The 17481-nt window shown below is 33.9% G+C and overlaps 1 protein-coding gene across 12 annotated transcripts in view; it reads left to right on the forward strand.

Moving 5' to 3' along the window:
* The window catches only part of PCDH7 (protocadherin 7), a 402683-nt gene that overhangs the window by 48818 nt on the left and 336384 nt on the right, over nt 1-17481 (forward strand). For 7 of the 12 annotated variants that reach the window (XM_074322169.1, XM_019733855.2, XM_019733856.2 and 4 more), the window contains exon 2: nt 15537-15596. The exons of the other annotated variants lie outside the window; for them this stretch is intronic. In XM_074322169.1, the coding sequence (XP_074178270.1) occupies nt 15537-15596 (60 nt within the window). The remainder of the gene's footprint in view (nt 1-15536; nt 15597-17481) is intronic. 12 annotated transcript variants of the gene reach the window in all.

Genomic DNA, 17481 nt, shown 5'->3' on the forward strand with positions numbered 1-17481 from the left:
TGTATCGTATTCGATCTCTGAATAAATCATTTAATTTCACAATTGGATATACATTTACTAAGTTTACAGGGTATTACAAGTACTATATTTACAGCTTTAACTTTAATTTACTTAATACTGGAGCTATCCGAACTTTTAAAAATGGCTAAAATTATGTCACCAAAAGAAGGTGAACAGCCTCAGCTGTGAAACATTTGGTTCCTTTCCAGCTTCCCCAGGAAGCTCCATTTGCAAAGGAGATATGAACAGGAAGACCTGAGTCAGCCTGAATCAGAGATTAACTCCCTGCAATTCAGTCATGCTAAAGCAGGAAATTGGGCTCAGTATGTATTGTAACGGAGTGAAACTTTCAGAGTAGGAAGTTTTCAAGGAAGATAAAACTTCTTGATAAACACTGTTGCTGTTTATTATGTCGATGAATTTATTAAACCCAATGCTGGTAACACACACACACACACACACACACTTTCTATCTTACCCATGACTTGATATTCAATTTCTGTTATTCTGCTCTTTCCCATGTATCTTTAAAATCAGCTAGAAACCTCTCTTAGAGGAATTTGTATTTAGCAATACAAAAAATGTGGACCAACAGGTGTTGATATTTGCCGTAAAAATAAATCAAAATAAAGCATCATTTTAAACTGAATTTAAGTATGGGGAAGCAAGTCAAGCTTAGTAAGTAAAGATCATTTCAGGTAGCTTTAAAAAATGTAGATTGTTTTTCACAACTTAATCAATCTAATATTGATTAGCAGTGATTTTGTTTCCACTACCATACATTATTTAAAATAATTGAATCTGGAGAGCAGCATGGATCAGGGGCAAATAAATGTTTTCACAGCAATCATTGGCAGACATTTCCTTTCTGATAAGTTTCCCCTACATTGAATGAATTATAATTTGTTAATAGTTAATTATAATAGTGAAGTATCAATGAGTCCAGTAGTGAGTTTTTAGTTTTATATATACTTTTTGAGACCACATTTGCAGAGTTGCAGGCTTGGAGGCACACGGATTTCCTGCCCACAGCTTCTAATGCTGAGCCACATCTGCCTACGGACCCCTCTGACTTGGCTGCAGCACAGCCCCCATGGGCTCTGATGCCAGATCAGGTGTGGAGATACTGCCGAGCTGTCACTCCGCATGGTTTCCTGCAAGTCAGCTATCTCGTTTCCATCTGTGTTGATGCTCTTTCATGGCTTTTTTCACTGCTTGCCTGGCATGCATATATTTGTTTGATAAACCTCAATTTGGCTTTAAGACTAAATTCTTCATGGGTGCGTTTTCCCTTTAGTTGGGACCTGTTATTAGTATTACTTGATGATTCTTAGCTTTGAGATGTTCTGTTTTAAGATACACTCTGTTGTGCAAAATCTTGTCCATCCCATTTTGTCCCAATTTGAGGATCTGAATCCACTGAGATCTACAATGTTGCAAGTTGTATTAATGAAAGTTGCTTTAATGTTTAAATGACAGCAAAATGAGATTACTTAAATATATAATGGCATTCCCCCCTCCATTTCACTTTTATCTTAACATAATTCTCTTAGCCAAGAGGACACTTTTCATTCAGCTTTTACTTTTCAGCAGGAATTAATTTGGATAGCTTTGATTGTTAGTATTCTATTGAGCCATATTGCAAAGTCCGGGATAGATTACATAGGTGATATTTTTCAGTCTATAAAGGGCTTTTCTATACCTGAAGTTTGATTATCTTTGCTTTGTACTATTAATTGGCGTTTTCAGAGATATTCTTGATTATACAGCTAACATTGATGTATCCAATCCTACTGGCTCTGTACTTGGCAAAACACCCATTGGGTTTTAGAGTATTGTACTTATATTGGCTGCTGCAGCAGGCCTGGTGGGTATTCTGAATTGAAAAATAGAAGGGCGGATGATTCGAGTACACCATGCTCTGACTAGAGAGCCATGAACAGCTTCCTGCACTCATAGATTAACATCATTTCATGCTCTGTTTTCAAACAAGGAACATCTGTTCTAAAGGTAGATCCCACGGATACTGTTAATGCATGAAGTTCCCAGTTGTCTTTTTTTTGAAATAGTCCATCAGGTTTTCTTTCCTTTCAAGCAATAAATCATTATCCGCTTTCAGGTATTTTGGCAGATCTCCTTAGTTATGACATTGTGGTTTGAAATTTGTTTACGACTTTCTGCTTTTTAACAATAAGAAATGGTGCTGAGTGTCATAGCCCTGTTACCCAATGTGTTTGTTACAGGAACTGTTTGGGGTGAAGTAAACGGACAGAGAAATACGAAACTCAGGTGGGAATCGAGCTCTCAGTGATAGTGATAGCATGAATCCTCTTCAGATTCATTCATCCATGGAAAATGAATGTCTACATCATGCTAACTACTCTTCTAGCGTAGAAGTAAAATTAAAGTTATAAAAAAAATTCCTATTATATACATAGGCATGGAATGCAACTTGCTCATTGAAAAACTGGAAAATTGGACAAAAGGTTTATTTAATAATTATCACCAGATCCTATTGGTTATTGCTGAAATGATACAAAGAACCAAATTTTGAGGGGGGTGCGGGGAAGAGTTTGTCTTTCATTTGTCTTTAAAAAAAAAAATCAGTATACACTTCAAGACCTATTATTAAAGTAATTATGTAAGTTATAAGCTTATAGACCTACTTATATCACAATTTTTTTTTCTAGCAAACCCCACCAGTGAGCAGGTGGCTTAGATCTGAGCTGTGACAATTGAAAGTGTAAACACATTAAATATGGGTCTTTTCTGTTCTGGGAAGATCATGGCATAAAATTTCTTTCCACTGGAAGCTAGTATTGACAAAATAAGTTACCTGGATGTCTTAAACAGGACACATGTGTTATGTGATCTATTTATTGTCATCAGTTGGAAATACTCCTCAATGTTTCATAATTAAACTGTACTTCTTATTTTGAGCAAATTTATAATTTTGTCTTAGCTACATAAACCGACTATATTTATATGTCAGTTTAATCTGAAAAATTACAATTGTTAAACTAGTATTATAGTGAAACCCAGGAGTTTTTCATTTTCAACAAAATAAAAAAAAGACCTTACACCTAAGTCCTTGCATTCTGGGACTCCATCCAAAAGCATTTAGCAATTTAGTTGTACACACCTTCAGAAACCCACACTTTAATTCGAGTTTCTGTGTACCATGATGTACTCAGAGGATCCTAGCATTCACTAAAGAGCTAGGGAAGTTTTAGAATTTGGTCAGTTCTATTTTCTTGCCACCTAAAATCTATTTGATGCTCACAAGAGAGAAAAGTGGATAATTGTATATATAAATGTAATTTTCTTTCTTTTTATTTTGCAAGAAGACACTCAGGTTTAAATTTTCAAGAAAATATCTTGTAATTTCAGGATTTTCATTTATCTCATATTTCCTTTAATGATTGCACCATTAGGAATCATAAATATACAGGAAACTATTTTCTGTTCTGAATTGCATATACCATTTGTTTTATAAAATTGTTTATGAAATTTTATCATAAAATCATAGCGATTACATAAAATTATATAAACAGAAGGGAATTATATGTGGTGTTTTCTTATAAAGTTTTCATAGAATCAGATTTTCTATAACCAACTTGATAAATGTTTCAGTGATAAAACCAAACATATCTATATCTATATCTATATATTCTTAGATATCTATCTATCTATAGTCTCAAATATCTATCTATCTATCTATCTATCTATCTATCTATCTATCTCTATATATATATATATATTCTTATGCTTGTTTTGTTAATCTTTCTCTCTGGATTGCCTTAGCAAATATATCACTTAAGAATGCGTGTAGTGGGATGGTAGAAGAGGGTAAAGGGGGTCAAATATATGGTGATGGAAGGAGAACTGACTCTGGGTGGTAAACACATAATGCAATACATAGATGATGTATTGTAGAAATGTACACTTGAAACCTATGTAGTTTTGTTAACCATTGTCACCCCAATAAATTTTAATTGAAAAAAAGAATGCATGTAGCTGCAAGTAATAAATTCACTATGATTAAATGAGGGGTTCATTTTTCCCTTATGACAAGATTTAAGAAATCATCAGTGAGCAAGTTTCTCTGAGGAACCATGGTGCTGCTATCCTTCTCTTGCACCATCCTTAGTTTGGGTTTTCCTTCTCATATCCCCAAGTTGGTGTCTGTCCTGCCACTCTGTCCTCGCTTCAGATGGGGAGAAGGAAGAGATGCAAAAAGGAAAGGAAACACTTCCTTTGATACCATTTCCTCTCTATTCTGGGAAGGATTTCCTCTACAAGGACTTGTTTTCTATATCTTCCTGGCCAGAATTTTGTAACAAGGCTTCCCCTAGGAGAAAGCTAGATTTTTATTTTTAGACTTGATGGCATAGGAAGACAAGGGAATGAGAGAGCCAACCTACTCTTTGCTTTAGTGGGACTGGAAGTAGTAACTCAGGCATCGGTACCACATGTCTGTAAGTCCTTCCACATTGGTTTGCCTCACTTAGTCATATTCAGGATTTTATTTGTTCAAGAGAGTGCCTCCAATTTCTTTCAACTCTCTTAGTAAGGTTGCTTTCCAGATTTTTTTCTGATCTGTAGAGCCCCTCTCCTTGATTTCATTTGAATCCATATCTTCACACATACCCAGGAGGGTATGTACCTATATATTTCCAAGAAGATATCTAGGAACAATTTTTTGTTCTCTCTCGTTTCTTCTTTACATTTTATACATGAGACCAGAAAGGTTTGGAGAGGCAAAGTTACATAGCAAGTGAGTGAACCTCAAATATACTTCATGTCTCCTGACTCTCTGGCCAGGCTTTTTCTAAGCATTACTAAGTTATAAATCTTTGTGTTTCTTTATGTCAAAATTTAGGAGCAAAATAAAACCACTGATATATAAAATGTTTATTACAGAAAAACAAAACAAACCAAAAAAACCCTCCTGAAATCACCACTCTGTAATTTGAATTCTACAGGGAGGTAGAAATTAACTAGTAAAATAGGAGGCATTCTCTAGTCATTCAAATCAGCAGATGTTTATTGAGTGCCTGCTCCGTGCTAGGCACCATAGAGGCCAGGGATACTGCAGTGAACAAGAAAGAAGCAGCTTTTGCCCTCATTGGGGTTTGTGTACCAGATTATATTGATTGCATGCATTGATTTTCATACACGAATCCAATATTTATTAAGGGTTTAACTCTGTGTCATGGACTGTTCTAGGTATAGGATATACAGTGTGTGAGGAGAAAAGAAGATTCCTGCACTTACTGAGGAGTGAAGCCAAAATTATCCTGTTTTCTAGGATACATGAGCAAGAGCTCAAACACCATCCTTTCTCTACTGCTTATTAACTAACACAACGAAGGACACAGACACACACACACACACATATTAGTTGATAGTACTCCTTAATATGGGGGTTGGAATAAGTTCTGGCTTGTTTTACTTTCTGATACAAACCTTTTACGTGGGTGTGCAATTTAGTTGGATTTAAAAATGGATCTAAATTCAAGTGTACATTTATTGAACTGAATTCTAACAACTTGGACTCTCCTTTATTCCTTTGTTTTATTGAATTTAACTTAAATGAAATCTTTTTTATTTGTCTAAGTCTATTTCTGTCTAGTAAGGAAGTTGAAATTGATCATGCCTTGACTTTGTGGGCCATCAGAGAACCATGACATTCCAAGGTATTGATTTTGTGGTGTTAAAGGGTGACAGATCTAGTGTTAAAGTGCCGAGAGAGAATTGGGTTTCAGATTGTACACCATAAGCAGTCTTAACTTTTGCTGAGACATGACCAGCTTTTTAAAGTAGTAGAAGTCTTAGGTAATTTTTGCTGCATTGTAAGTCTTAGGTAATTTTCACTGTATTAACTTGGAAAGATTAAGCCAGAATTGTGTGATTATGCATACAAGAAAACAAGAAGTTACATATGTGATGAATATTAGGTTGATGCAAAAGTGATTGTGGTTCACAACATTAAAAATAATTTTAAAAACTGTGATTACTTTAACGCCAACCCACTACATATAACTACATATGAGTATCTATGCATACATATTAATATGTGCATATGTGTATATATATGGGTGGGCATATATATCTCTCTATATATATCTATATATCTATATCATCTATATCTATATCTATCTATATATGTGTGCATATGTATATATATGTGTATATATACACACACACACAATTTAGAGTATGTGTGTATATGTGTACCCAGAAAGTATACTCCTTGTTAAGACTATTGAGTAATATTTCAAGTCAATACGACTGAATCTTTTCAAAACATATTTCTTCTCACTTTTGAAAGTTGCTTGGTAAAAACTGAAGTGTTGTCTTTCACACCATTCTTGTAATCATTATTTTGCATTTTGTTTCTGTCGTGCTTTCACTTGGGCAGGTATTACAGAATATGAGTTATGATGCTCATAATTCAGAAAGGCCAGAGGTCTCCAAGGGTAATGCTTGGCAATTTTTTGTTACCCTCTGGGACTGTAGGATGTTGACAAGTACATTATAATAGCCGCTATACACATGAACTGAGGAAGAGTAACCATGATCATCTTTCAATGTCCTGTTTTCCTCTGGATTTGTTCTTTTTCCATTTAATGACCTTTATCAAAAGCATTGAAAATAATGTTTTGATTATATGATTATTGTGTGGAAAACTCCACTGAGCTATGTCCAAGTGTATCTTTGGAAACTAATCAGAGGTGCACCAGATTCATTGACTTAAACCAATCCATCATAGTCATCTTTTAATTTATTTCCACATGTTCTTCCAAGTTCCCATTCTTTAATAAGACTTTGACCTGCAAAGAAGAATAGAATGTATTTTATAATATATGTTTGTTCTGTTTTCTAAGAACATAAGTATTTTGCTTAAGCAGATTTGCTAGGAAGTGACAGCTTTGAAAAATTGGGCACAGGAGCCGCTGGAAGCATTTCAGTTCCAGGCAATCTCAATAGTGCAGAAGGGGAAAATGAAATATCACCATGTTTTAAAGATGACAGTTTTGTCAAAGATTCCCTTTCACTCTTTGGCTTAAAACAAATGGAGTAAATCGAGTATATGTGTTCAAAATATGCATGTGCACTCACTGAGGAAGCACTCCTTCCTAGGAGTGTTTTCAGAGACAACCAATGAGAAGATTATCTTTCAAAATGTATCTTAGGTTGGGAAGACTATCATTTCCTTGCCTTAATTATCAGTTTGGCACATTTTGAGGTCATGGGATTTCACAAGAATTAGTGGTTCCTTTAAGAAGAGAGGAAAACATACAGGTTTAACACCACCTGAGTATATCATTATGTACTCATATTGGATGTTCTTCAGAGATGTAATGATATAATTATTATTTTGGTGTGTGTGTGTGTGTGTGTGTGTGTGTGTGAGAGAGAGAGAGAGAGAGAGAGAGAGAGAGAGAGAGAGAGAGAGAGATTTAATAAACCTAAGATTAGATGCTAAACTTTTTATGGATAAACTAAAAACCCAATAATGTTCTTTACCTGAAAAATGTTGTTGAGTATATTTGAAAAGGTATAGCAAGTTTAACAAAAACTCCTTTTAAGAACAAGTTTATCACTAATTGGAGAGGGTGTGGAGTGTAAAGACTACAGGCACTGGGGTGAGACTTCCTGGGCTTAAAATTTCTAATGTTACCATTTTTTAAAACTGTGATTTGTAGCAAGTTAATTTTTCAGTTCCTGAGTCCCTTTGTTAAATGGGGTTAATGATAGTATCTACTTCCTACAAATCATGTAAATTAGCCTGAGGTCTCCTAAACACTCAATAGAATGCTAAGTGATTTTTAGTAGTTGAAAACTCTTAACATATTATGAGGTGAAGAATGGAAGTAGAAATTTAAAAAAGTAAAACAGAGGATGAAATAAAAGATCAAACATTTCAGGAAGTCTGTAATGCATAGTTTATGTTTCTTCAGGATAGTAGTAAATGAGTTGTGGTCACTTTTTCTTTTTTTAAACAAAAGAAACATTGCTGATTATCACTTGTCTTATACATATTCTGAAATGCAGTTTAGGAATTATACTGTAAGAAAATCACTGGTCATTTCTGGCTTTCAGGTTCCACAACATAATCAGTAACCTGATTTCATGATCCCAGGTTACTCCTGGCTTTTTTAATACTACGGTTAGATAGCAGTGTCTTGTACGTGATTGTACATTTTCATTATAATTTGTTCCAACTCACCTTTGGCAAGAGCGGTTATGTTAGTACTGTTACTTTCTGAAAAAACTTAAATTTAATATTCTACATTTATTAATTCTCTGTTCACTTCTGTGCTTAATTTGTTTCTGATCAAAAAGATATCTGGTAATATACTTTATCTGGATTAGCACCTAAATCTATCCCATGCATAAAATTGATTCATTGTGGTCTACATTTAAAAACATAACATGATCTATGTATATATTTTACTTCATTTTAGGGTCTATCAGCTTTTCATATTAATAGGATTTTCATGTTTATGTGTGGAAGGACTCTTTGTGTGATCTGGCCCTAAGCCATAATATTACCTATCCTCTTAATTCTTTGGAAAGATTGACTTACTTTCATTGCATTAGTGCAGACTTAATATTATTTTATGTCCAAGGTGACAAAGGTCCCTTCAATTAGACACCTCAGTACATCTTTCCTTCCTGTAGTTTTCTAGTATCTTATACTAAGCATCATTAAAAAACGTTCTGCTTCCATTAACAAAAAGTAAGCAGAAGAACAAAAAGCTAATTATTTGCAGCACATAAAATCCTTATGATAATTTGGTAGACTTTAATTAAACTAATACATCACACTGCACTTATAAGACAAAGGAGCAAAAGAGAAGCAAATAATCTTTTTTTTCTCTGTTAAGCACACTATATTGCTTTTTGATTAAGCACCTTCAGACTTGTAACCTATTTTAAATTGTAAGATTTACAGTTCTTTTCTGCAGGGCATATTGAAAAAGTTCTACGTAATATTGATTGGAATCACGCCCCTCCCACAAAAAAATTGAAAAGCTATAAAAAAGCTTGGTTTAAAGTGATTTCTATTAATTTCTTATGATTTTACAAATAATTCTTCACAAAAATACAAAAATAATTTAAAAATTCTGCAAATTTAGTCCATGCAGAAGCATTTTTATTACAAAGAATCTTGTTTTGGAATTTAATATATTTGCTCTATTCTTTGCCATTGGTTCTTTTTGATGAGCCCACTGATATTATTAATACAAACTCCCCTATAAATTAAAAGGATGTCTGTGTAACTTGTATACCTTCCCTGCATTTCACAACTGGAGTGTCCTGGAATTAAAGATACCCTGTCCTTATTTAAGTAATCTCATTCCCAAATCTTCCATTTCTTTGAGATGTAGTTCCCATAATTTAAATGGAAATAAACCACTGAATTGGGTGTGAGGACATTGTTTTTAATCTTAGGTCGATAGTGTTATACTGAATATGTCTTGTCACCCCTCTGGACCTCAGTGTTACCACTGGTAAAATGAATAATTTGGTGAAGGATGATTCCAGGTGACTTCCTCATTCCTGCAATTATATTTCCACATGAGTTATTAATGTAATGCCTTTGTACTAAACTTCAGTATTTTAATGAGCTCATATCAATCTTTAAGTCAGTGGCACTTAGTATTTACAATATCATTTATGAAAACATTTCTAGAAATTTTTAATGATCAGAATGCAGAGATTTTTGAAGCTGGTCAACCACAAATCATATTAAAAGATAATTGTATTTGACTTAGAAATTCATGCATTATTAACTGAGAGGCCACATAATCACTGTGCCAGTTCTTACACTTTTAATATATCTTTCATAAGCAGGAAACTGGTTGGTTGGATTTTGTAATTTTGTCTAATGTCACATTTACTTTTTCAAGACTCAGTTAATTCCTCGGACATTTATATAATTTCCTTGTTAGTGGATCAAATTCTTTGTGAGTTTATCCATCACCTGGAAACACTTTGACTGCTTTATACTTCCCTCTGTGGGTTTTAAGGCTCCCCAAGTAGTGCTCAATTTTTCAGGCACATGATTGCTATTTTAGTAGCATTTAAGAAGAGCTGAGTTTGTTGTTCACTTCATCTTCTCATTAACATCTAGGCCCTGGTTTCTCTCAGGAAGCTTATTGCTTCAGCACCTAAATACTAGACAGCACGGTTTTTTGTTTCCAAAGTTGGCCAATATTATGGTCTGTAAAGAATAATTATCATAGCTTAAGTTTACATCATTTTACATTTTTATTATGCGCTTTCAGAATAGAAATTCACGAATGCTCAACTTTGGCCAAATGTCATTGGACCTGTAGAGCTGGGATCCATGTTAACATTTTTGCTTGTATAGTGCATAGCAGTCTATTTGGATGGATCTGTATTCCTCCTTGATTTAGAGTGTTTCTTTAAAATATTTAGTTTAAAAGAAAAACAATAAAAAATAAAATTATGAATTAAGATATACAAAATTTCACATTCAAGAACAGGCTGTTCTAGATAGAGCAGGATTGCTCAAAGGGTTATTTACATTAGCTTTAAGAAATAAGTTGTTTTGCATAATCAGGCTTTTGACAGTTAACATAATTTGTGTATTTTAATTGAAGATGTTCAGGACAGATTTTTCTTTTTAATTATTACATTGCTTCCTTTTATATGTAGACTTGAGCTGAATAGACAATGTGGAGAAAAGAGCTCATGATGGAGTTGAGTGGAATTACAGAAATCTCTGGTTTAGGCAGGGAAATCACTCAGTGCCTCCTGACCTCACTTCACATCTTCTTCATAACTTTGCCTTTTCTGGAAATGCAGTTTTCCCTTATTTCCATAAATCTCAAGCTTACCCATCTTTTAAGGCTCATCTGAAGTTCAATTAGACAATGAGCCCTCCTCCTACTACCCTCACCACAGCCTCTTCTCACTCTTTGGAGCTCTCATAGTTTTCCCTATTGGCTGTTATCTTTTCCTCCCCAAGGTTAATAATCTGTTTGTATGTACATATGTGTATATCTCTTTAAGACATAGTAATTAAGTTTCCTCAGAACTAGGACTGTGCTTTATGTTGCTTTGTGTTTCCTCCCATGCCTCCTGCAAAGAGACTCACAGAATTGGACTCTACAACCTTTGGCATTCTTTCTAATTCTGAGTTCCCATGATCCTAACAGCCAATCAGTCAATAAATATTGATCGCTTGGCTGTGCAACCTTAGGCGTTCTTTTGGTAGGGCCCAAATCATTTATATTCTGAAGTCAGGGCAAAGTACCTATGATGAGGAATTGGTATGATATTATCTAACCTGTTTTCCTTCCATGGCCCGTTCAGTGGTTGACTCACAATCTAAAAGGCTTCTTTTCATAAGAGTGCAGTTCAAATAGTGGTAATGAATGGCTTCATGGCTTGTGTGTGTGTGCGCACATGCACTCTCACACATAAATGGGTATAGACTTCCCTTTCTTTGATTGGATAGAATTTGTCTTATTTGTTACTTTTTTTTTTTTTTTTTTTTTTGAAATTTAGACAACTTCCAGGTATGTTAAAGCTGCTTCCTATGTTTTCATTAACGTAATTATAGCTATAGATTCCTGGGTATGATAAACAATAGGCTTCTATAAATTCTTCTTAACACATTCATTTATAATGGTTTAGGAAACTTGCATAAGTTTGCTCATTATTCCTCAAACCATGGCAAAAATGGAGACATTTGCATTTATAACTCAGCTGATTTTTTTTCAAAGATTCAAAGTCAGATTTAAAAATAATTATGAGCAAACATAATATAGAGGAAAAATTTGGAGCCAACAGTCTTAGTTTGAAGCCCTGACTCTACCACTTTTCTGTGTGATTTTACGTAAGAAAATCAAGTTCTTCCAGCGTTGATAGGTGCCTCTGCCCCAGTTGAGCCCCTGTGTTATTCATTTATGCTCTAAAATATGAATATCAATTTCCTGTTCCTCGATTGTGGAAACTAACGTCAATTTGGTTTTCTGTGTCATGGAATAGATTCTGCTTTTTATTTGATGTCTTTTACTTTCCCCTAGATTTGAACGTCAGTCAAGGAAAACATAATGAATATTCATAGAATCTTTTACATATTGCCAATTATATGCAAACACATTCAACAGATACTTAATCTTAACCCATTACATAGGTGCATGGTTTAGTTTTGAAGCATGCCTAATAAAAATAAGTAGAAAAATAGACATATTTCTTTCAAAATATCTCGTATTTCCTTGTTTATGGTTCTGAAGTTTGTTCAGTATTATTAAGAACGTGTATATACCTATGTGTGAGTATGCAATATATTCTTGCACCTAAACCTGAATTCTGTTCCTGTTCTCTGCATAATTAGCTTTCTTTCTCCTACTGCTACTCACCAATTGTTGGCCAGGGAGGTCTGAAAAAAAACATAGCTTTTATAAATTAACATTTTACTTATACTTTTCATGAATTGAATTCCCAGCTTGTTCCAATCCCTTTGTTTAGGAAATGGAAACTGAGTGAGATATGTAGATGGCCTCCTAAAAAATGTTCCAGGAATTACTTGGTTCTCTCTCTCTCTCTCTCTCTCTCTCTCTCTCTCTCTCTCCCCCCCCCTTCTCTCTCTCTCTTACTTGTTGCCTGGGTGATAGAACAAATTGAGGAAAAGGTTGAAAGGAAAAGACAAAGGCTGTGTCTATACAACTTCAATTGAATTGGACCTGACTGAAAGATTAGTTTGGTCTGATTTAGTAGAGCCTATCTCCTCTGTGGCAGTGATCTGAAAATTGCTTCCAGGGCTATTTTAATTAGCTGATTCAAATCAAAACAAGCACATCCTGGTAACATCCATTTCTACCCTGACCCTCACTAACTATAGTTTTCAGAATGGTGATTCCTAAGTAGTTCTTTATGGACTCGAGGTACTTTTGTTTTTAAATATTAATCTTTAATGGTGAGGGAGGAATCCATTTTTCTTGGCTTTAATGACAGGTGAATACTAGTGCACAGATCCATTTATTCAGTGCATCAAAGCTTAAAACCGCAAAAACTTGAAACCTGCTTCTACATAGTTAATTTATGAAATCAGAGTTAGTTCTGTTCCTCAATAACAATTTAATAAGAGGATTTCATTATGCTACAGGGCAGTATGGTGACTTTATTACTTAAATGCATTCTATTTCTTGGGTATGCTTTTAATTTAAAAGTATGTCAGGTTTTGAAAATAGAAAATGAAACATTTTGACACATCCGATTTTCTATGTTTCTTAAAATTGTTTTACTTGTTTATTCATTTATTGAAACCCTTGCAGAAAATTTTACATAGTATTTTTCCTTTAAGGAAAGAAGAAAGTGATTATTGTATGGGAAGGATTAAAAAGAGAAGATTAGTGAAGTTTTAGATGGACGGACTAAATTTAAGAAACAATTAGAGAGAAAATATGCTAGCAAAATAAAGAGCATTTACAGCCATTCAAAAAAGGTCTATTCTGTAATCTGTTATATGACATAGGAAGTCAAAGACAAACACATGATTTCAAAAATTAAAATTAGATAAAAGTAATACTATGATTTGACAAGTAATGTGATTTCCTTAATTAGCTGTTCCCAAATGTGTTCATTCATTAAACCAATTTCATTGAGGGCTAGCTATGTGCCAACACTAAGTATGAACCAATAAACAGAGTGGACATGAAATTGCCCTCACAGAGGTAGCCTTGTATAGGATGTGAGAATTAAATGAATCACTTCACAAAAATAGTTAAACAGTTCATTAATGCTGTGGTGACATATCATAGATACCATGTTTCCCCGAAAATAAAACCTAGCCGGACAATCAGCTCTAATGCGTTTTTTGGAGCAAAAATTAATATAAGACCTGGTATAATATAATATAATATAATATAATATAATATAATATAATATAATACTGGGTCTTATATTAATTTTTGTTCCAAAAGATGCCTTAGAGCCGATTGTCCGGCTAGGTCTTATTTTGGGGGAAACATGGGAGTAAGAGTACGCAACTGGAAGATCTAATGGAGTCTTGGCATGCATTATGGCGACATCGGAGTTGGTTTGGGAATAATAAACAGTATCTGAAACTTTCAAAAATGTAGTTTTCACTTGTGTAGAAGCAGTTTTGAAATGAAATGTGCAGTGACATAATTTGTGTAAAATAAGATAAACTACGGTCATCTTAAAATTACAATTTAAATCATGAAGATTCACTTACCATAGATGCCTTGGTTCGATGTATGCCACTTGTGTAATTGGCCAGAACATCCCAAGTTAGGTTAGGTTTTAGAACTGCTAGAGAACATATAAAAATTAATTGAAAAATTAAGACTGCTTAAATTTATACAGCTAGTATTGATAATCTGTGGTTACAGCAATTTTAAAATATTTTATGCTCTTCAGCATAAACAACTTTAAAATTAAAAATTACTTTTTTTATACACCGTTTACTTTCAAAAATGAATTGGTCAATTATTCAGTGAAAAATCATTTACTTCTTTTCTAACTGATTCTCATGTGCTGATGCATTGTTACATTGGAAATTAGGTGGAACATTTCTCTTTTCTGATTCTAATCATTAAAGATAAGTACTTTTGTTAGGGAATGGAAGCATTTTTTATTCTGTGGAAGTGATTTATTATCTTGTTGGCAATATTCAAACTTACTGAAGGTTTTACTTACATCAGTTGCACCATCAAACTGGAAAACAATACTCTGTACTTCCTGGCACTCATAGCAGAAATCAGCCTATTGGTTAGGCTCAAGAGAAGTACATGTTTAAAGTTATTTAAAAATGACATTAGCACCAAAAAACATTGTGAAAGAGTATTATCTTCACTTTAACTTGTGCAAGCTTGTTACAAAGTTGGAAAACATAGCCCTTTTATGGTCATGACTTTGAAGGGGAGAGTAATTTATACTTGACCAGAGATCAGCAGGCCATTTGTTGATAGCATGTAAATTGCTAAGATTTCTAGAAAGAGACCGGGAGCTATCTCATGATTGCATTTGGAGATTAGAGAGCTTCTTTGAAGGGAATGAACTTTCAGGTCAAGCTCACATCCCTGAGATCTTAAGAAATTTGTACATTGTAAAAGCCATGACAACAAAATTACCATTTCATTCTTATTTGTATTTGTAGTATGAACAAAAGCAACAACTCTCCTTCCCCGCAACCCCTCTCCGGGTGACATTTCACAGCCTCGAAAAGCTGGAAACCTGAACCAGAACTAATTAAATGTTTCTTTTACCATGCAAATATCTCTTGTCAGAGATAGCATCCCTGCGATTAGCCGACATTAATGATTTAGATGCCCTGGGGTTGTTAACTATAGGGAGAACTTTTAGGTCTCTATGATTTCTGCAGGAGGTTATGGCCATTGCAAATACATCTTTAAAGAAGGAAAGAATACTATCCACCAAGATGTGCATCCAAGCTTTGGAACTAGGCTAGCAAAACCCTACCCACATCCCTGTAAAGCAGACATATATTTTTGTATTTTTTATAGGTGGATACAGTGCAGACCACGAACCCCTCTGGCCACATTGAGGAATCGTGTAAAATGAATGTATGTGCTCGTAAGTGAAATAACATGTAATGTTCCAACTCAATGTGTTGGATCCTAATAGACTTGGATTTGTCTTCTGTAAAAAGAAATCGATTCCTAAGGGGCAGGACCACTAGCTGATTAAAATGAAGCTCTGATTTTGAAGAAAACAAACTTGCTTTACAACAAAAATCTCTGCAGAAAAGGAATCAAATTATACTTTGCAAACAACTGGGGGAAAAATCAAGTTTTCAATATGGAATAAAGGAGGGATGTGAGAGAGGTTTTGCAATCTTATCAATTACTGTGGAAAAGCAGAATCAGATATCACCATACTCAGGAGTATGAAAAGAAGAACAGGAAATCCTTTTTCTTCGGTTTGCACTTGAATGGACTCAAGCAAAGAGAGGAAAACATGTATCCCGTTACTGTTTATATTTAAGAGTGGAGGTTTAGTATAGATGTGATTTCATTTGCCTTGCTTGAATTAATTGGATTCATTATATAGTGATCACCTGAGCCTGTGCTAGATCAACAAAGAAAATTGAAATGTATACCTCTGGACCGAATTCCGAGAAAATTAGACTATTCGATGCTATAAAATAAGGCGCGGAGAAGAAATACTGCCAATCAGGGAAAGTGAGAAACTAGTGGACAATGAGAAAAAAATAATATGTAAGTTATTCTGATGCTTGTTGAAACATAATTTATCATGGTGTAAAGGCGGAAGATAGATTGCAATATGTTTTACACAATTTCCAATTGAATTTGGGGTAATCCCATAAGTGTTTGAGGAATGTATGGCCATTATATCAGTAGGAAACTGGACTTTAAATATGTGGTCTTATGCATTTATGCAGAAGAGGACTTTTTATTTTATTAAGGATGAATTGCATGCAGGAAGTACCTCTTTGCATTATAGTCATTTGCTCATTTGAAGATACTGTATCATTATAAAGTTTAATTTTTGTATGGGTTTGAATATATGTGTATGCATTTGTGTGTGGGTATTTAAGTGGTAGGAGGTAAAATTTAATGATTGACATTTGCACTTTGGTTTGTTACCTAGAATATAAAGAGGTAAACTGTCTTAAAACCATTCATATGTGTTATGATCATTGTTAAAGATTACTATATACAAAGGAAGCAATTCCAAAATAGAATGACTACTGCAAAGGCTCTCCAATAAAATATAACATGTGTTGCATTTGAGCCATTTATATTAAGATGGTACCAATGTCTGAAAATAATGAGAGTATGATCCTGATAATCAATTTGAAGACAGTTGGGAAGTCCTATTATACTCCTTCAGGCTACTTCACTCAATTACAGGATGTGAATCATGGATGGAGCTTATAAAGTAGATTCAGGAAACACTTGTGTTCTAACTATACCTTTTTAATCTACCAATAAGTTACATAGTTGTGTGTGTGTGTGTGTGTGTGTGTTTTGTTTTGTTTTTTTTACTTCAACCGAAATTATATAAATAATCATAAATTAACATAGATAAGAGTGAATATTTAAAACAGATCAACATATTTTTTTGTAGTCACCATGTGCCATAATGATTTTGAAACTATTGTTCTCTGGTATTTGTATTCATTTCTCTTTATCTTTCTGATTAACTTTATAGTTGAAATTTTTACCTCTTCTTTCTATGTGACAATCAATTGAAGTTGATCCACTATCTATTACAGGGATTTTTGTCTTTATGCTATTATGCTAAATTATAAACCTACAAACAGTATAATTCTATTGTATTGAATATTTTTCTGTGACAAAAATAATAAAAAAATTATAAAATGCCTAGATTTCATATTTTAATAGTCTCTGGAAACAACGGGACATAAAATATGTACATGTTGCTACTTTTTGCAATACATTTTCCACATCTATATAATTTGAG

Source organism: Rhinolophus sinicus, linkage group LG02 (genome assembly GCF_036562045.2).
Source record: "Rhinolophus sinicus isolate RSC01 linkage group LG02, ASM3656204v1, whole genome shotgun sequence".
NCBI lineage: Eukaryota > Metazoa > Chordata > Mammalia > Chiroptera > Rhinolophidae > Rhinolophus > Rhinolophus sinicus.